This window comes from Hemicordylus capensis, chromosome 2, assembly GCF_027244095.1.
Source record: "Hemicordylus capensis ecotype Gifberg chromosome 2, rHemCap1.1.pri, whole genome shotgun sequence".
Classification (NCBI taxonomy): domain Eukaryota; kingdom Metazoa; phylum Chordata; class Lepidosauria; order Squamata; family Cordylidae; genus Hemicordylus; species Hemicordylus capensis.
Genome location: NC_069658.1, coordinates 86818020 through 86838825, shown reverse-complemented (window position 1 = coordinate 86838825; position 20806 = coordinate 86818020). Strand labels below are relative to the sequence as shown.

Sequence of the window (20806 nt, the reverse complement as noted above, 5' to 3'; positions counted from 1 at the left end):
ATTATAAATCCAGGAAAGTTAAGAATAAGAACCACTATCTCATCTTTCTTTAGCCATAAAATAGAATGACAGATTTATTTCCTAGAAATGAAAGTAACATAATTATATACATTAAAACAACTACACAGTTGTTCAGAAGGAGGAGGATGAATGCTAATAAAATATAATTCAGTCACTTTTGACATTTCCCTTTCTTGATTCTTGCATATCTAAAAGAATCAAAATTCAATAATTAACGTTTTGAAGGAAAGAAAGCCGGTAAAACCCCCAAAAATATATTTGTATGGTAAAAAATGTTAAAGAAAATACCATCACTCCATCCATTCTACAAGTCTATTAATTTTAGTGTATCAGCAGTACTTTGCACTTAAATTAAACAAAAATTTAATTTACAACAAAAAATGCTATTATGTATACAACTGTCACATTTAATAGTCTTCTTCCATTTCAGAGATTACTAGTTCCAGCAACATTCTCTGTTTAAAATTGCTCTACTTCCCTTTGGTCTCTCAGTAGGAATCCTTGAAAACTGAAGAGCCTCTTTAAGTACAACTGCATACAGAGTAAGTGCAACACAGACCACACAGATGAGAGAGAAAACAAGAAAGAGTCTGTGTGTGGGAGGCTTAAAAAAAAACAATGAATGTGCCTAAACATACCTTAGTACAGTATTCCACATGGTTATTATGAGTTAAACACATGGAATAATGGTAAAATACTATTTGCTTTTGGTAAAATAACGTTTTAAACTGCCTAAAGTGATGTTTCACAGACAGACCAATATAAGTAGTTTATGACCATATCTGTCACTTTTGAAACTCCAAAAGAGAAGAAAGGAGATGTCCCCACTATTGCATTTATAATGCAAGAAATAACAAGGAAACCAAACAGATATTTTAACGTCTGTAATCATTCATATTCCTAAATATATGCAAAAAATCACTTACATTATTTCACATTTAAGTTTTAATCGAGACTGCCATAATGTGTCATTCTGTTTAAAATTCCAATCTAGGCATTTTGTTTAAGCTTGCAAAGTCAACTTACAAAACCTTACAAAATCTGTGCTGCTTAGAAGCTCAGATTAAGCACATTTACTTAATTAACTTGTAATCAACCTGCAAAGCTTGAAGATAACAGAGAGCTCATTTTCAAAATGCTGTACTTTTATGTAAAACTTAGCGCAACTCTTGAGCAATAAATCTTAGCCAGCAAACACAATATTCAAGACCCACAATGAAGAAGAAAGAGACCAACAAAGGTAAAAGGGAAATCGGTTTTTACTTATTTCAGTCTTACAATTCAAAATTCTATTACACTTCTGTCCAAGAAAAGGAATGGAAATCCTCATCCTGTCGACAGGTTTTTAATTGAGATTCTAGCCCTGTTCAGAAACTAGAACAGGGATAACTGTACATGCTGGTTGCGTGAGGTGGAGGTACTGTGGCAACAGACTTTCGCCCTCTCTATGTTTGTTCATTATACAGGAGGACCTCAGTATTCATGGGGGTTCCATAGCTGGCTGCAACCATGGATAAGGCATTGGGGGCTATGGGATCACGGGGGTTAGGTTCCCGGTTGTCAGGAAAACTGTCATAAATTGCTGAAAATCAACCAAACTTGGGAGGGGGAGTTGTAGGGGGATGCTCCTTACCAGGCTTTGCTGCTCCACCCGAGTTGTGCTGTGCCCCAGAATGCTCCCAAACTAGCCAAAAATCACTGTGTGTTTTTCTCTCTCTCTCTTTTAAAACGAAGCCATTTTGATGCTCCGAAACACAAAATGGAGGTTGGAAATGACCTCTACAGTCATTTCCAGACACCCTGACCCACAGATATGCGAAGTCGACATGTCCCCACACCACACACACACACACGTATGCCGAGGTTAGGTGTCTTTTACCTGACTGCAGATAGGCGAACCCATGGATAATGAAGCCCAACAGTACTGGGCCTGTACTGTACATGGATACTGGGAGCCCCTGCACACAGCTGTACACATAGAAAACTCTCCACATACTCTGGTTTCTCTTCAGATCGTATAAATTTTTCTCCACACTCAATCAAGAACAATACATTTGGTCTGTGCACCAGAAAAAAAAGCTTCACATTGAGGAAGTTGGGGATTTATAATCTATTTGCTGTTTTTCTCCCTCTGCATATTACTCTTCTCTTCAGATGGTCATTTCACTTTGGATCTGAAGTTTCACCCTGGGAGTATAATGGAGAATCACTAAAACTATTATAACATTTTCATTTCTCAGTTGAAAGGAATTAAAACTGCAGGCATGATAGGCTCTTCTGAGAGCATGAAGAATGCCAGATTGCAAAGAAATTGGTGGATAGGTTTCTGTGCAGGAACACGGTAAAATTTGAGGTTTGTCATTCCCCTTTTTGAGTTTTACCAGCATAAATCATTCTCTAATTCAGGGGTAGGCAACCTTGGCTCTCCAGCTGTTGTTGAATGACAGCTCCCATCTTCCCCATCTACAATTTATTGTGGCTGGAGATGATGGGAGCTGTAGTTTGCCTATCCCTCTAGATTACAATGAAAATCAAAACATCTACGACTTTTTCATTTCTACACAGAATGGAATCAGAATTTCTGGGATAGTAGCCCCTTCTGAGAGCACAAAGCCTTCTAAATTTCAGGGAAATGGGTGCAAGGATTTTGGTGAAGGTATACTTTAAAGTTTGAGGTTTCCCTCCCCCTTTTCACACAAAATTCCTATAGTGTTTTTATTCTTTCCAGGATGAATTGCTGGGACAGTAGCCCTCACCATTGTCAAATTGCAGACAAATGGGTCCAGGAGATTTTGTGCAGGGACACTTTAAATTTTGAGGTTTCCTATGCCATATATATATATATATATATATATATATATATATATATATATATATATATACACACACACATACACACACACACACATACATATACACATACTGTACACACACACTCTAAAGGGTCAAACTGGATCAGAATTGAAGTGGGGTGCTTTGGGCAGCTATGTTTTAATGGCTATTTGATCTGTTTTAACAGCTAATTCCAGTCCAAATCAAAGCAAATACGTTTTACCCTGATTCAACACAAATCTGTATACCAACTGAAAGTATCACACAGCACTACTACATAAATTATTCTCAACAAATATAAAAGGTGGGATAAGTCTGCTGCTGCAAGGTTACTCCAATGTTACTTTACTCCAATGTTCAATGACCAAAAGGAGCTTCAGAGGTTCTATGTATCTGGCCCTGTAAATAAACTTCACTATTCAGTGACTGACATGCATGATGTCCAAAGCATATGTGCAGCAAATGAAGCACACATGCAGCATGCTACATTCAGAATAAAGCAGTGTGGGTGCTAACATTCTCCCTCTGAAATACTCTGTGCTACCCCAAAAAATTTCCCTGAGGTTTTTGTTCATCTGAATGTCAGCCACTGAAGCTTATTTACTTATTTTTATTTAAATGATTTATCACCAAACTTTCATCTCTGGGTATTTTACAACACCATAAAACAAGTTAAAACACAGAAAATAAAAACCTTAAAATAATTTAAAACCAGCTTGCCTTTCAGATCATGGTCTCACAAGAACACTTAAAATAAGCGATTAAAACTGCAACAAACAATGAATCAATAATAACAATGACAAAGGCAGAAGCAATTAAAAAAAGAGCATAAATAAGTTTAACTAGAAGCTTTACAAGAAAAAAAGCCCTCAACCCAGCTAAAGACAGAAAGGATGGCCGTGAGGCGGGGGGCGGCGGTCTAACAAGCTTCCCTGGGGAGAAAGTTCCATAGCTGCTTCTGTAAAGCATCTGTTTCCAAGTACATTTGTCTAAGATGAGTCTACCTACACAACACTGAAATGAAGCCTACCTCAACCTAAAGTATATACAGTTGAGATATTTGCCATTTTAAGTAACAGAACTGCAGGAACCAGAACAGCAACCAGAGATCAAGTAACAGATGTATTTGTTCTACAAAGAGTGCCTATTACATCAAAATATGTTAATAGAGATTACGTTACCAGTAACAACACCACAGTACTGACTATGAGAAGTAGGCTTTTCGGTGGCTCTCTCGTGTGTGGACCTTTTACGTCTGTATACCCGATGTGCATGACCTGTCACAGTCAAAGTGTGATTAAGTGGTTCAATAAATATGAAGTCTTCATTCATCTGCAAAAATCCCATCTGTAGAAGAAAACAAAAAGAACAGGTATGAAACCTGCTATTTACAAAGGCTCTATCACCTATGCATACAGACAACAGAGTAAATTCTGGATATTTAAGATAATATCTTCTTTGCCATGGGCCGCACCACCTGCTAAGATCATCTGCAGAGGTTCACCTGCGGCTGCCGCCAACTCATGTGGTGGCTACTCAGGAACGGGCCTTCTCCGTTGCAGCCCCTGGACTTTGGAATGCGCTCCCTGTTTAAATAAGAGCCTCCCCATCTCTGGCAACTTTTAAAAAGGAATTGAAGACACATTTATTCACCCAGGCTTTTAATTAGATTTATAGTTTTAAATAATGTTAATACTGGGTTTTAAATGTTTTTAATCTTTTAAATAATTTTTATTGTTAATTGATTTCATGTTCTAAATTATTTTAATTGTAAACCGCCCAGAGACGCAAGTTTTGGGCAGTATAGAAATATTTTAAATAAGTAAAAATTAATTAACACAACCGTGTTTTAAGGACTTACTGCAACAGCAAGTAAATGCTTTTGATGAATGATACCTAGTCCTACAACACTGCCACAATGCAACACAGATGTATAAGATTCAGGTGCCATACCCTTTTCAGGAAGGATGCCTGTCCCATTTTATTAGCCCCTTTATTTCAAAACACTAAAATAAGCTTCATTTATTTTGACTCAGTCTGTGTGGGTGGGTGGCTACATGCCAGTAGCAGATGGACAGTGGAATATCTGGAATGTTAAAAGCTTGCTTTGGGAGACCCAATAAATCATTTAAATATATGCAGCACAATCTATACACTGGTTTTACTACACACCATATTGTCATGTATTTTTTTAGTGATAGTTTTGAATAAGGCTTTAGGGCAGCTTCCTCCTATTAGGAAGTAATCTCTGTATGGAAGAAGACATGTACAGTATATCAAATTGCTTGAAGTGTGCCACAAGTGCTGTTTCTGCTGCAAGTACATCAATATGTTCGGAATTGCTTTTCAAATTCATGTCCCTGCAGCACAATAAATAAATAAATAAATAAATATACATACATACATACATAAAATAGTTGTGCTATTCCTATCCTCTCTAATAAAACGCTTGGTGTCCGTCCGTGGACGGACACCAAGCGTGCGTTCGTGCCTGGCCTCTTCTGGGCATGCGCTTCGCGCATGCCCAGAACAGAGCAAGGCAGCCGCGAACGCCGGCACCCGGCAGCCATGTTGGGCGGCCAGAAGCGGCCGCCCCGAAGAAGCCGGGTAAGCGGCGGCGGGGGACACTGGCCGAGGCGCGGCAGAGCCATGGCCGAGGCCTGGCCGCGCCGCGCCGCCGCATACCCGGCTTCTTCGGGGCGGCCGCTTCTGGCCGCCCAACATGGCTGCCGGACGAGGTGGCGGGGGAAGCTCGATGCGGCGGTGGGCCCGGGCACCGATGGGCCCGGCGGGAGCCGCGGGCGGCGGTAGGTGGCGGGCCAGGCCGGAGCCGCGGGCGGCGGTGGGTGGCGGGAGGGGGAATGGCAGCTGGGGTCCGGAGCGCACAGCTCCACTAGCGCCCGTTATCCAATGGGCTTACAAACACTAGTATTATATAAGATGATACACACATAGGCACTTGCACAGGGCAACCTGGAACTTCCGGGGGCTGTGCGGCCCCCGATCCCCACAGTCCGAGCCAGCTCCATGACGGAGCTGGCAGTTGTGTGGGTGGCTGATTCGGCCACCCAGGGATGGCTCCCTGCCAGTGTGCAGGGAGAGTAGTCTAAGCCTGCCCTCCCTGCACTGCCCCGAATGGTGCTTCACACCGATCATGTGAAGCATCTCAATTTCTTTTTGGAAATGATGCTGAGACAGTTCAAATCCGAGAGATGGAGTGTAGCTTATGAGACTAACTGTTGCACGTGTGTGTGTGATGTACAATAAGCAAGGAAGATTGTGTATTTTGGGATGTACTATGTGAAGACCTTTCAGGGAGCAGGATGCAGTACTACATATTAAATTCTCACAGCACTGTACTTCAGGGGTTCAATGCAAGTGGGAGAAAAAAAATAATTGGCAGTGCTATATTCTGGTACTGTTTATGCACACACACCCAAGAACTGGTGTGCTTGGTGACAACCTAAGTCTGACTAGTGGATTGGCCAGCCCTGTGATTACCTTTGCAACTTGTGTTACCCTAAACTATTACCCTATTACCCTTAAATCAGTTTACATCTTGAAAGTGCCTTTCAGGTAAGATAATTCTACACCTAATAAAAGGTTGAGGAATTACACAGAAGCTTGCTGGAAAGAGAAGAGGAGACACAACATCTGCTCCTAGGTAGACCCCAGGGTGATAGACTGGGTGCCTGCCTGTTTGCTTCTCCTACTGTCCCCCTGTCAGTTATCTGCCCCCCAGGACTGGCTGCTCGGCTGAGGTGAGGCCTTGCAGGATTGGGGCCCAGGGAGGAGGGTGACTTGGCAGTTCCCTGCATTCCATCTGCCTAGAGCTGCCTTCTCAGGGCTATACAGGCTTCTTCCAGTGGCAGCGGGCCCGCCACTGAAGGGGCGACACCAAAGGGGGCCGCCCCTTTGGGGGAGCCACTTTGGGGGTCAGTGAGGGCCAGGTCTCTTGGCCTAGGTATTTGTATATGGGAGGGGGGCATTTAATAGTACACCTTCTGTTTTAATTTGTCCTGGGTGAGATAATCTTAGAATGTGTCTGGACTTAACTGGAGATGAGGAGACAGGGGGCGTGTCCACTGACTGTGGGGCAGCCATTATGGTCGTGGTAGGGAACAGAAGAAGTAACGTTGGCAGGTCAGTGGGCCATTACAGGGGAAGGGGACTTGGAAATCTAATAGCTGTTTCCCCTTCCAGCTGTCCTGCCAGCTCTTTGACCTTGGGGAGCAGTGCCGAGCATCTTTGAAACCTCACCTTGCTCCTCTGTAATGCCAGGTCAGTCCAGAACAAATCAGAAGCCATCCATGATTTGATTCTGGATGAAGGTGCCGACCTGGTATGTATTACAGAGACCTGGCTGGGGGAGGCTGGGGGCCCAGTGTGGTCCCAGCTTCTTTCTCCAGGCTACTCTGTTAAGGAGCGGGTGAGGGACTGTGGACGGGGAGGTGGAGTGGCTGTGGTCTATAAGAATAACATCTCCCTTACCAGGATCCCTGTTAGAGTGTCGGACCATATCGAATGTGTGTACTTAAGTCTGGGGACCAGGGATAGACTGGGACTTCTGTTGGTGTACCGATTGCCCCACTGCTCAACGGAGTCCCTAACTGAGCTGACGGACTTGATCTTGGACTTGGTGTTGGAGTCCCCCAGGCTTGTGGTGCTGGGGGACTTCAATGTTCACTTTGGGACCAATTTGTCCAGGGTGGCTCAGGAGTTCATAGCGGTCATGATGACTATGGGCCTATTATCCCAAGTGGTCTCGGGGCCGACACACATTGCTGGTCACATACATGATTTGGTCTTTCACTCTGAGCAGGGTGGTGTTCCATGGGTGGGGAATCCTGTGATTTCCCCATTGTCATGGACAGACCACCATCTGGTTAAGGTTGGACTCACAATCACTTCCCACCTTCGCAGGGGTGAGGGACCTATTAGGATGATCTGCCCGAGAAGGTTACTGGATCCAACAGGATTTCAAGAAGCCTTGGAGGGATTTAGTGTTGACTCTGCTGGTGAACCTGTTGATGCCATGGTGGAGAATTGGAACAGCAAACTCACTGGGGCAGTAGACATGATTGCTCCTAAGCATCCTCTCTGACCTGCTTCAAAATTGGCCCGCTGGTATACGGAAGAACTATGGGGGCTGAAGCGGCGAGGTAGACGACTGGGGCGCAAGTGGAGAAAGACTCGGCTTGAATCCGACAGATTGCAACATAGAGCTCATTTGAAGACCTATGCTCAGGCGATACTTGCAGCAAAGAAGCGATTCTTTTCTGCCCGTATTGCATCTGCAAGTTCACGTCCAGCAGAGTTGTTTAGGGTTGTGAGAGGGCTAGTGAGTGCCCCTCCTCCCCTGAATCAGAATCTCAAACCATCGATTACCTGCTGTGATGTGATTAATGAATTCTTTGTGGGGGAAAATCTCTCGTATTCGGGCCAACTTAGACTCCGTTTCCACAATTACTTCAGTGTCTGATGTGGAGGTGTCCAGAGACTCCTCTTGTGTGATTAGTTTGGATCAGTTCCAGTTTGTGACTCCTGAGGATGTGGACAAGCTGATTGGAATGGTGCGGCCTACCACCTGTTCTCTTGACCCTTGTCCAACATGGCTTATATTATCTGGCAGGGAGGTTGTTGTAGAAGGCCTGGTAGAGATTATAAATGCATCTCCGAGGGAAGGTAGGATGCCTCCTTGTCTTAAGGAGGCAATTATTAGACCGCTTCTGAAGAAGCCTACCCTGGATTCCTCGGACTTGAACAGCTACAGGCCTGTCTCCAACCTTCCATGGTTGGGCAAGGTAACTGAGAGGGTGGTGGCCTCCCAGCTCCAGACAGTCTTGGATGAAACTGACTATCTTGGCCCATTTCAAACTGGCTTTCAGTCTGGCTATGGGGTGGAGATTGCCTTGGTTGGCCTGATGGATGATCTCCAATTGGGAATGGACAGAGGAAGTGTGACTCTGTTGGTCCTTCTGGACCTCTCGGCGGCTTTCGATACTATTGACCATAGTTTCCTTCTGGAGCGTCTGAGAGGGTTGGGAGTTGGAAGCACTGCTTTGCAGTGGTTCTTCTAATACCTCTCGGGCAGGTTCCAGATTGTGTCCCTTGGAGACTGCTGTTCTTCAAAATCTGAACTCTTGTATGGTGTGCCCCAGGGCTCCATATTGTCTCCAATGTTGTTTAATATCTACATGAAACTGCTGGGAGAGATCATCAGGAGATTTTGTGCAAGGTGCTATCAGTATGCTGATGACACCCAAATCTATTTCTCCATGTCAGAATCATCGGGAGAGGGCATAACCTCCCTAAATGCCTGCACGGAGTCGATGATGGGCTGCATGAGGGATAACAAACTGAGACTGAATCTAGCTAAGATGGAGGTACTCATTGTGCGGGGTCAGAACTCGAGAAATGATTTTGATCTGCCTGTTCTGGATGGGGTCACACTCCCCCAGAAGGAACAGGTACACAGTCTAGGGGTGCTTCTGGATCAGAGCCTCTCCCTGGTCTCCCAGGTTGAGGCAGTGGCCAGAAGTGCCTTCTATCAGCTTTGGCTGCTACGCCAGCTGCGTCCGTTTCTTGAGGAGAACGACTTCAAAACAGTGGTACATCTGCTGGTAACCTCCAAACTGGATTACTGTAATGCGCTGTATGTGGGGCTGCCCTTGTATGTAGTCCGGGAACTACAGCTGGTCCAGAATGCGGCAGCCAGGCTGGTCTCTGGGTCATCTCAGAGAGACCATATAACTCCAGTATTGAAGGAGCTACACTGGCTGCCTATATGTTTCTGGGCAAAATACAATATAACCTATAAAGCCCTAAACAGTTTGGGCCTGGGTATTTAAGAGAACGTCTTCTTCAGCATGAACCCCACTGCCCACTGAGATCTGCTGGAGAGGTCCGTCTGCAGCTGCCACCGGCTCGTCTGGTGGCCACTCAGAGACAGGCCTTCTCCGCTCCTGCCCCAAGGCTTTGGAATGCGCTCCCAAGTGAAATAAGAGCCTCCCCATCTCTGGCAGCTTTTTAAACGTCTTTAAAAACACATCTCTTCACCCAGGCTTTTAATTAATGTTGTTTTAATGGTTTTAATGCTGTTTTAAAATATTATTTTAAAAAATTTTAAATTGTTGTAATGTTTTTTTTTCTTTCCATTTTTGTCTTAACAAATGTTTTACTTTGTTTTTATTCTGTTGTAAACCGCCCAGAGACGCAAGTTTTGGGTAGTATAAAAATGTTTAAATAAATAAATAAATAACCTAGCCATAGGAAATATTTTGGTGATTTCCAAGACAAAACATAATTTGTGGAATGTGATTTTATACAGTAACTTGAAGGAAAAAAAGTTACATTATTTATTTTAACCTGTAAACAAATCTAGTATGAATATAAGAGCAGTCTGACTTGTTCAGGCCAAAGCTCCATCTAAATAGCATCCTGTTTCCAACAGTGGTGGGTCAGAGGGCCCCAGTAAGCCCCAAAGCAGGTCAATATCCTTTCCCCACTGCTGCCCCCTAGCAACCGGAATTCAGAGGTGAACAGCTTCTGACCATGAAGGCACCAATTAGTTCTTATAGTTAATAGCTGTTGATGTACCAATCCGCCATTAATGCATCTAATCACCTTTTTAAAGTATCTAAGCTAGTAGCATTCATAATATCTTCTGTCAGGAAGCTCTACAAATGTAGGGACATTAATGGGAAAAGAAAGATATGAATCATTGAACAAAAATCAAACATGTCAATGAAATAGGCAAGTTTCAGCCCAATACATTTAGATAAATAGCAGAGTCAATCATGCTGTTCCGAGAACAGCCTTCTGTGATTAACTATCTTCATTTAAGAAAGCAAAAGAAATTATGCACAAATGGTAGTCAGTAATTTCTGCCTTTCATTAACTGTATTTCCTAATATGATTGCTATAGATCTGAACATCTTTTGTTAAAATCCTGTGCCCACCTGCTTTAAATCTACTAGATTAAAAAAAGTCTTAACTCTTATCCACATTAACTCCCTCCTTTAAAAGTACTGTAGGCCTTTCCAGCAAACTGCACAACAGTTTCCTAAAGAACAAATCTATCACAAGTCTGTATTAAGTAAGTTCACTATGCATTGTCAAGGGCATGAGGAGGGCTGGAAAGAGCTTCCCCATCAGCTATTAAGTGTGACAGTTGGACACAGAATTCAACTGTCCATATGGAACACCTGACTGTATGGAGACTCTCCACACCACCACCAAACATTCAGGGTAACAGCCAGTAGGGGCACAGCAATTTTCCATGCAATTGAGACAATCAAAAGAGCAACCCATTCTACACATGATAGCACACATGATAGCACACATGAAGCAATGTGTACTATTACAGCAGTCCGTTTAAACTACATCCACATGGCAATTGTGATAGCGTGCCCGTCCTACACACACAGAAGTTATTTCATGTTTTTATTTCATGTTTCAAATGGTTTGGATTTTTATTGTAAGCTACTCTGAACCATTTTAGGATGGGTGGTATATAAATTAAATGAATAAATAAATCAAATGTCTTTTTTGCAAACCAATTTTAATTTAAAAAACAAACCCAATATAGGCTAGTAATAAAGCTATTCACACGAGCAGCCTAACCCCAATATCAGATTAGGCTGGGGCAGCCCAGCCTGAATTAGGCTACTCATGTGTAGCACTGGGTTCGGGGCTGATCCCACCGCTGCCTGCCCACCTACCCCTACTTTTAATCTCAGTCTTTAGCCAAGGTCATGTGGGTGCTCAGGCCACATGAAGCCCGTGCACGCACAGAGTTTGGTGCTGAGAGTGCCAGACTCCTGGGGGATTCCTTCAATGCACTGCAGTCATCACACAGTGCATTGTATTGGATATCCAGAGGCCGGGACGCTTTGTTCCGGCATCTAGAGATCAACGCTGCTCCAAACAGTGTGGATCATATGGGAGCATGATTCATGCATCCCACCTAGGGAGGATAATCTGGAGAGAAGGTAAGTTCTGGAAGCCTCCCCCCCACCACCCGAGAGTTGTGTACCCTCAGTGTCTATCAGCTACTGATGCTTATGTGCCCTTTTCAGCCTCTTGTTCAGCTGATATGATGTGATGTCATATTTCCAAGCAGATCTAGGGAAAGGGTGGCCTCCATGGTATGTCATTATGATTAACAATTAATTATTAACAAATTAATAATATAGTAATTTATTTCTAAGGTGCTTTCAATACAAAGCACTGAACAATAAATAAAAACAGAGACAGGCCCTGCATACTAGATTACCATCTAGTTGACAAAGCTGTGAAAATTGACACAAATTTACTTACGAGTAAAGTCCAGGGGAAACAAAGTAACAAACACATCTTCAAATGCCATCTAAATACCAAAACTATTGGAGATGTTCTAAGGGCATAAGATGGAGGCAGGACATTCCAGAGATAAGGAATGGCAAGAGAAAGAGGAGCTAATGCAAAACAGCACTCAAGATTTGAGATTCAACAAGAAAAAAAGTAGTACTCTAGTTGGTGCTTCAATTGTCTGATTTTTACAACTTAAGTAGCAGCTGCAGGAAATGAAGATCTTGACCACAGCATGGGGAAAGTAGGAGTTTAACCCTTTGCTCCTGCAATAGCCCCAATCCAAATCAGTCCTCTCTCCCCAGTAAAAATCAAGATGTGATCACCACAGGGAATTAAGGCACTGTGTAGTTTGGCCCTGATATATATATTAAACAGCATTTCTACCATGCCCTTTACCAGCAAGATCTTTTCCTCCCCAATAGCATCTTGTTTTTTCTTTTGTTTTGTTTTGTTGATTTAACATTAAAGCTGAGGAATTTTTCTGTGAAACTCAAAAGCTAATGTTCTGGCTGCTAGTTTTTAAAGGTCTTTTTAAAAGCTATTATGATACTGCTCCTGTTTAGACTTTTTTTTCCTTAATGGCCCAACATTGCTTCCTGCATCTTTTACTAAAAGAATCCACATCATCATAGATTTCACTGAAAAACAGCTCAACATTATACAAAGTGAGGTATTCCTTCCTTTCAGATTGGAACAGGTTTTCATCCCAAAACAAATTTGGGAATGAGATTTGCCCTAGGGCACAAGATCAGGAAAACATCTTTGCAAGTTTGTTTGTTTGTTTGTTTGTTTGTTTGTTTGTTTGTTTGTTTGTTTAAAGCTCTAAGCTCAATTGGCACTGGAAGGTGCACACAGGGAATTAATACCTCCACCCCTATGTATGTACTAGATGTTTAACACGGAAAGTAGTATGACCCATAGTAAGAAAATTACTATGTACTCATAGAAAGGAAAATTTTATTACTAAAAATCTGATCTGATTACTTTTATTACTAAAAATCTGATCAAAGCCCAGTTACTTCAGTGTCCAAAAATGAGATAGACTTAAGCAATGATATAGGAAGAGCTTGTAAATTCTAAGCACAAAAGTAACAGTAACTTGAATATATTTTTATATTTTAAAAAAGTTTTGCTACGATACGTTTTCCTTCAATAGTCACTATAAAAATACTATTAAGGGCATTGTCCCATATTTTGGTGCTTGTATCCATACATATAATCTCGATTATCTTGGTTTATGCTCCATTTAGTTCAAAGTCTATAGAAACTAGCAATGCTTTATAAAACCCCACCCACCTTCAGTTCTAGTCTTTAGCCAAGTTGTAATTCCAAGAAAACCATGCATCTGCTGTTTTGGAAAGAAGCTGAAGCTGACAGACATTTACTAATGATCTCACAACTGATAAAATTTATCAGTCTCCAATGTATCCACTAAGAAATATTGCAAATGTAAATTCACCATGGAAACTAGATAACCAGAATAATGCACTGGATGAACACAAATGGTACACTGAGACAACACTATGGAATGCTTCTTTATAGTTTGTTGTAAGTGACAGGCATACAACTAGAGCAGATCTGTTATTTCTTTGTGACTTGGAAGACCACACTATAGTCTTCTCCACAATCTGCAGAACAGTACATTCAAGGTCCAAAGTTCAGCAGGGTCTTTGTGTCCCCTGCCTCAATTACATAGCAAACTACTTGGGAATCTGCTGTTTGGTTGAAGACAAAGCTGACATCCTGACTAACAAAGCGCTGGTGTAATGGGCGAAACATCAGAGATTCTGGAGAATTCTAGACTAAGGCTGCACCAGTGCAATTGTGTGTTGAGGGGGATTTCAACAACCTCCTCTTCCCTTTTAAGCACTATCTGTTATGTATAAATATATCCCTGGTGGCTTTGTGATCCTCAGAGAAGTAAGGTACTTCTCAGGGACGATCACTGAAATTTGCCACTGAAAAGTTGTTAGTTGAACTTCTCAGATGCACAGGTACTTGTCCTTCTATACCAGTGCTTCTTTAGTCAGAATGTCAGCCAATAACTACAAAAGCCATACTACACTTTTTGAATGCATAGGAAAATACCAACCCTAATGCCATGAACCTGAATCTTTTCCTTGTTTTCCCACCAAGGTCATTACATCGCTCAACTGAGGGGTCTCAATAATATGACAATTCATATTATCAAATATGTTACTCTGTCTGTAGGGATGCAGGCTGAGGACCTACAACAAGATTATGCAGTCATTCTAACATAAGTAGTCCTCATACTGAATAGCTTGGGGAGCATTCTCTAAATCTACCAAATGATGTCTCTGTGGCTGCAAAGCCAGGCTTTAACATCTTCAGAGATGACCTGAAGTCCCTACTGCTTACATCCATGGCATTGCTGAGTAACCTGTCGATGTATTTATATTCTACCTATCTTCTCAGGAGCTCAAAGGAACAAACACAGGGTTCTGAGACAGTCACCAATTCTGGGTCGTAAACCAGATCCAGACCTGTTTAGCTTCAAGTGCATCATGTGCCTTAGCCCATGCCTGGGGGTCCAGTAGCTTATGCACACAGTTTGAGTGCAATGTTGACATCAATTTCTGATGAACTGCAGAAGAAAGGTCTGAAATCTACAAGAGTTCACTCTCACTATTATGACCCATAATATCCTCTATATCAAAATCAAGGATCCAAGATTCAAAAATTGGCTTTGTGTCCAATTCAAGCCGGAATACCAGAAACTCTCTGCTAATAGGCATGCTGAACTCTTAGTGAGCTGCTGATCCAAGGAATTATCTAGCCAAAGGTGTATTGTTAGAAGGGTAAATGTCTAGCTGGTCTTTCCCTAAGAAAGACAATGAAGCTATTCCCATGATCAGTAGGAAGTGGGCTAAGGGAGCATAGCCCGCTTTGTACTGATCGTGGGAACCACCAGGCTCACAGGTGAGCTTGATGGTTGCAAGGTGGTAGCCTATCTAATTCCCCCTCTCCTTAAATGAGATTTACAGAGCGAGCGCTCCGTTAATCTCATTTTTTTTGCTCGTGATGCTGTGGCACGTGGTGTAACATGTGTAGACCCCTGACGGGGAGGCTCCAACCAGCTTCCTGGCCCTGAGAGTCTCTCCAGAATGCCTCACGCACTTGTGCAGGGCATCCTGGAACTTCTGAGGGCTGCACGGCCCCCAATCCCCTCAGCCCCCACCAGCTCTGTGGTGGTGGTGGTGGTGGTGATGATGATGATGATGACATTTATATCCTGCTCTTCCTCCAAGGAGCCCAGAGCGGTGTACTACATACTTGAGTTTCTCTTTCACAACAACCCTGTGAAGTAGGTTAGGCTGAGAGAGAAATGACTGGCCCAGAGTCACCCAGCTAGTTTCATGGCTGAATGGGGATTTGAACTCAGGCCTCCCCAGTCCTAGTCCAGCACTCTAACCACTACACCACGCTGGAGCTGGTAGTTGTGTGGGTGGCTGATCCAGCCGCCCAGGGCTGCAGGTATGATCATCTGCGGGGGGAGCCCAGTAAGGTACTTCACACGAATCGTGTGAAGCACCTCTCTAGCTGCTATTTGCAGAGTTTGGCTGTTTACATCTCCTGAAATGTTTGCAGCAAAGCACAAAGAGACAGCTTATTTATTTATTTATTGTTAAATTTATATATCGCCCTTCATTAAAGCAATCTCAAGGCGGTTTACAGCAAAAAAATTTAACCACAAGATGGGAAAAAAGACACAATTAAAAAATTAAGTGGGGGGAAAAGTAAACAACTCTATTAAAAATTTAAAACAAAAGCATAAAAATAATACAGACTATAAAGAGCAGCAGCGGAGAATCAAATAAATGCCTGGGCAAAAAGCCAAGGTTTTACACTTTTTCTAAAAGCTGTGATGGAGACCGAGGAGCGAATAGCCACCGGGAGATTATTCCAGAGTCTGGGGGCAGCAACAGAGAAGGCCCTGTCCCACGTGCACGACAACCGAGCCTCCCTCATTGTCGGCACCCAGAGCAGATCCACCTCAAATGACCTCGTCAAGCGGGCAGCAACTCTTGGGAGCAGGCAGTCCCTCAGGTATCCCGGGCCCAAACCATTAAGGGCTTTAAAGGTCAAAACCAGCACCTTGAATTGGACCCGGAAACAAACTGGTAACTAGTGCAGCTCTTTCAAAATGGATGTGATGTGCTCCCACCGGGCAGCTCCAGATAAAACCCTAGCTGCCGCATTTTGCACTAGCTGCAGTCTCCGGATATTCTTCAAGGGCAGCCCCACGTAGAGTGCATGACAGTAATCCAGCCTTGACGTGACTAAAATTTATCAGCTGGTTTTCCTTTTGAAATGAAGAAGTGCTTTGTCATGAGAACCCATTGTTTGTAGTTTAGCTATTAACACATATAGAGACTCATGATGGATGTTGCACTGCACATGTTGCACAACATGTTGCACTGCACAACATTGCACTGCACAATCAAAAGATCAAATTATAAAGACAGGAGAGCAGCAGGCATGAATTCAGCAATCATTTACTCAAACGTAGGGGTGTGCACGGAACCGCCACACTGCAGTCCGGCACTGGGGTGGGGGGTCGCTTTAAGAGCGGTGGGAGGGTTTACTTACCGCTCCCGCCGCTTTCCGCGGTGGCGCCGTAATTAGTAGAGTAATTGGGGCGGCAGGATACCTCCCTGCTGCCCCTTCCCCGCTGCGGCTCTGCAAAGCTCCCAGTAATGCTTTGCACGTGCGCACATCGTGCACGCACTTCACATCACTGACGTGCGCGCGCACAAAGCATTACTGGGAGCTTTGCAGAGCCGCAGCGGGGAAGGGGCGGCAGGGAGGTATACTGCCGCCCCAATTACTCTACTAATTACGGCACCACCGTGGAAAGCGGCGGGAGGGGTAAGTAAACCCTCCCACCGCTCTTAAAGCGACCCCCCACCCCCAATCCGGACCACCCAGGTCCGGACCGGTCCGGGCCCATCCCTACTCAAACGTGCTGACTCTTTGAGGCTATCCAGCCAAACAGAAGTACCACCAGATATGGCTCATTAGCAATCGCCTCTGCATAGCAGGGAACTGAAGCAAGTTGTGATCTCTCCATTCAGCTCCGAAAGAGGATATCCTAGACATACCATCTGCCTGCCTTAAGCTGCTGCCTCAGGATTCCCAAGCTATGTACCCTAGCAGCACTCACAGACTGGCATCACCTAGAATTGGTAAAGATTATCTCTGCAGCCTCTCCAAGCTCCTTGATCTCCATCCAACTGCCCTCTCCCTCTTCTCTCTCCTGACAGCCCAGCCTGTCTGAACTGCCATCCCCCTTGCCTCTCTCCCTAAGTCAGGAGGCTCTGTGTCTCTGTCTCTACCATTCCCCTGCTTAGATTGTCTAAAATGTTATTGGTTGCTAGCTAATACTGATTTTACATGCATTCAAACACATAAGATATCTATCACACATATCCTAGGATGGTTTTAGAATATGACTTGCCTTATGTTGTTATTAGTTCAATAAAGCTTTAAAAATTGCATAAGTCATGGTATTGGTATTTAGATGCCTCTCCACCAGTTTTGATCTATTCCCATACTAGAATCAGATGACCAGAAGGTGGCAGCACAGTTAGGCTCCTTTTCACTCCAGTGTAGCTCCTGAGCATACTCAGAGTGACTTTGGGACACAACAACAAACTCAAAGGCCATTCACACATGCAGTCAAGAGCAGGCTAAGGCATCCACACCTGCTCTTGGCTGTGTGTGAGAACTGCTGGGAGACAAGCAGCTCCTGGCAGCGGCATGGCGGCACAACCGCTTAGGAAGCCTGCTGCTTAGCCAGAGTTAAGAGTACAAAGGCACCTTTAACTTGGGCTAATTGTTTGTGTGTCTGCACCACAAGGCATCGACACAGGAGCAGCACCAGTGGAATCCCTTCAATGTGCATGATGCGATTTCCAGGGGTCAGGATGATACATCCCAGCCCCCAAACCTCCATGCTGCCTGGGGAAGTCAGCTGCCATCAGCACACCCAGGAAAGACAGAGGAATTGTCTGTAGGGAAGGAAAGTTTTAGCAGCCTTCTCCACCACCCGCATGGTAGCCCTCTCATGTAATCATGAGAAAGGGCTCACAGACTAATTAATAGGCAAAATTAAGACTGTAAAAGGGCCAGATGCCTCACTTCGTGAAATCCTACTGGAAATGTTTTTTTTAAGTGGGCTGTTTATCTTACAGAATTCTGTGCAGAATCCAATATATGGTGTTGATTTAGGTTCAGGAAAATGGACTTTTAAAATACACACACACACTTCTGTCATAGTTACAGTATGGGTTGCAAACAGGCTCCGTGTTTATAAAACAAAGCTTATGCATCCTAAGAAAAATAATCTGCAGTTGCAGAAGGTTGGATTGATCAAAATTCCTTCCACCATAATACTTTTTCTTCAGTTCAAAGATAGCTAAGAAGGTGTTCCAGAAACATCTACCTACCTTAAATAAGTTCAGGTCTGGATGAACTGCATCCTAGGATACTAAAATAATTTTCTGAAGTATTCACAGAACTTCTCTCATCTTTGGGCCAGTTCAGATGATGCTTTCAATGCATTATTAGATTCCTCTACCTGTGTGCAAATAATCATCCAAATGGAAAACCACACATTCTCTACCCTGGATTTAAATATTAGATATAATGTAGGATTTAGAATGTGGGGTAGTCACTATCTTGTGATTAGGTTATTGTCTGAAATGCAATGTGGTATTGCCCCCAAAACCATAGAATTTGAGTTGTAAACAGGACAAAGCCCACAACTGGATCTTCCAGTTATGTAGGCAGAACTTACTTGTGCAAAAAATTTTCTCCCTGCCTGAGGTGGAAAGTTCTGAGAGAACTCTTTTAATCTGCCGCTTAGCCAGAGTTAAGAGCTGCCACAGGTGGGAAACATTGACTGACACAGGTGGGAAGCATGTGGCTTACAAGACAAGTGTGCTATTTACATGTTTCACCCACTTTCTGATATAAAATAAATGTGAAAAACTGTGTGTATATATGTATGTGTGTGTGTTTCAGACATGAATTTTTATTTTTATTTTTTATTTTTTGCTGGGAGGGAGGGGGCAGTCTTACTCTCTAAGGAAAAGCAAGAGTCACCCCGGTCCCTTATCTTCACTCCCCTACCTTCCAGAGCCCAACCTACTGCCTCTTCAGTCACTCCCCCACTGCCCTCCCACCGCCCACCACATTTCTCCCTGCTAGGATGTGACAGCGCATTTTGCCCAGGTAGATCCCAGCCAGCATAAAATGGCATAAAACTAGCTGAAAACTCTAGGAGGTGCAAAGTCTTCTGCAACAGCCTGCACAAAATGGAGAAAATTTTCTCATGTAAAATTCTTCCAATAAGTGTCGTGATGGGAGGGGCCAAGATGGCAACTAGTTAGCAGCATTATTCACAAGCTCCTGCCTTAAAACTGGACTCCTCTTCTTTAGTGCTGCAATTTTCACATTCCTGATGCCTTCTTTCTTTAATTTTAATTTTATTTTATTTGCTGTGGATTTTATTGCTGTGTTACAGTCCTATAACTTTGCATGTGCAGCGCAAATAAATAGCTGTATTTTCCCATTGTAGAGTTTTGTGCAACTAGAAAAGACTGTTACCCCTGCTGGTGGCTTTGCACAACACCCTTTAATTACGTTTTCAATTCAATCCTGCCAAGCCAAAGCATTTTACAGCTGCTGTAGCCTGTAATCTAGAAGCGCCCAGGAGAGCCATTTTCAACATTTTAGAAAGTGATACTGATAAACTGGATATGCATTATGTGTGTATAAGAATACATGTATTACACAGTCCAAGGGCTCCCACATGCTCCAAGGGAGCATTTGACCCCCTATGAAGGAAACCTAAAAATGTCTTGTTGCAGCATAAAAACTAGCAGATTTACTGTCTCATAAGGTTTCATAGACAAAAGCCTCCTTAGACACATAAAGTGGGCTCCAGTTCACAAAGGCTTATACCACAATAAATCTGTTAAGGTTTAAGGTGCCACAAGACTCCCTGTTTTTGCTGCAACATGGCCAGGACTCCGGAAGAGGAAAATTAATGACCCATTGAAAATGGAGAATTTCCTACTTCCTAGTAATCCTGCAGCACCAAATATAACAGAAATTTGAATGCAATGAACAACTATGTCATGGACTTAAAAGGCAGAGGAGCAGGGGCATAACTACAACTGAGCAAGGGGGGGACAAATATCCCCAGGGCCTTGAGAGAGGGGGGCCCACCAGTGGGTGAGAAGAAGAAGAAGGGGCCTGTCTTTGCTTTCTGTCCCATGGTCCACTGCAACCTTGCTACACCCCTGAGGAAGAGTCATCTTTATCAGATCATCCACATGAAAGAAGATGTAAGAAATCCTAACTACATTTGCAAAATACATGAGATGACAAGGTTTTCACTATTACTGGCATTTCAAGGCATTTGTATTACCAACAAGCTTACAAGTGCATACATATTCTATTTTCAGTTTGCCTGAAAATACCTCAATTACAAACTAACCTTCTTGCATATAAAAGTTCACAAAGGATATAAGTTCAGAGTCAGACATTATGCAGAATCACTGATAAATTT

At 43.3% G+C, this 20806-nt stretch overlaps 1 protein-coding gene across 5 annotated transcripts in view; it reads right to left on the bottom strand.

The window, feature by feature from the left end:
- Positions 1-20806, bottom strand: part of ADAMTS19 (ADAM metallopeptidase with thrombospondin type 1 motif 19) — a 190732-nt gene that overhangs the window by 145645 nt on the left and 24281 nt on the right. For 3 of the 5 annotated variants that reach the window (XM_053302857.1, XM_053302859.1, XM_053302861.1), the window contains exon 3: positions 4035-4200. In XM_053302857.1, coding sequence (XP_053158832.1) covers positions 4035-4200 — 166 coding nt within the window. Of the gene's footprint in view, positions 1-4034; positions 4201-12174; positions 12369-20806 lie in introns of those variants that run through there. The other 2 variants (XM_053302860.1, XM_053302858.1) reach the window with 2 other exon arrangements.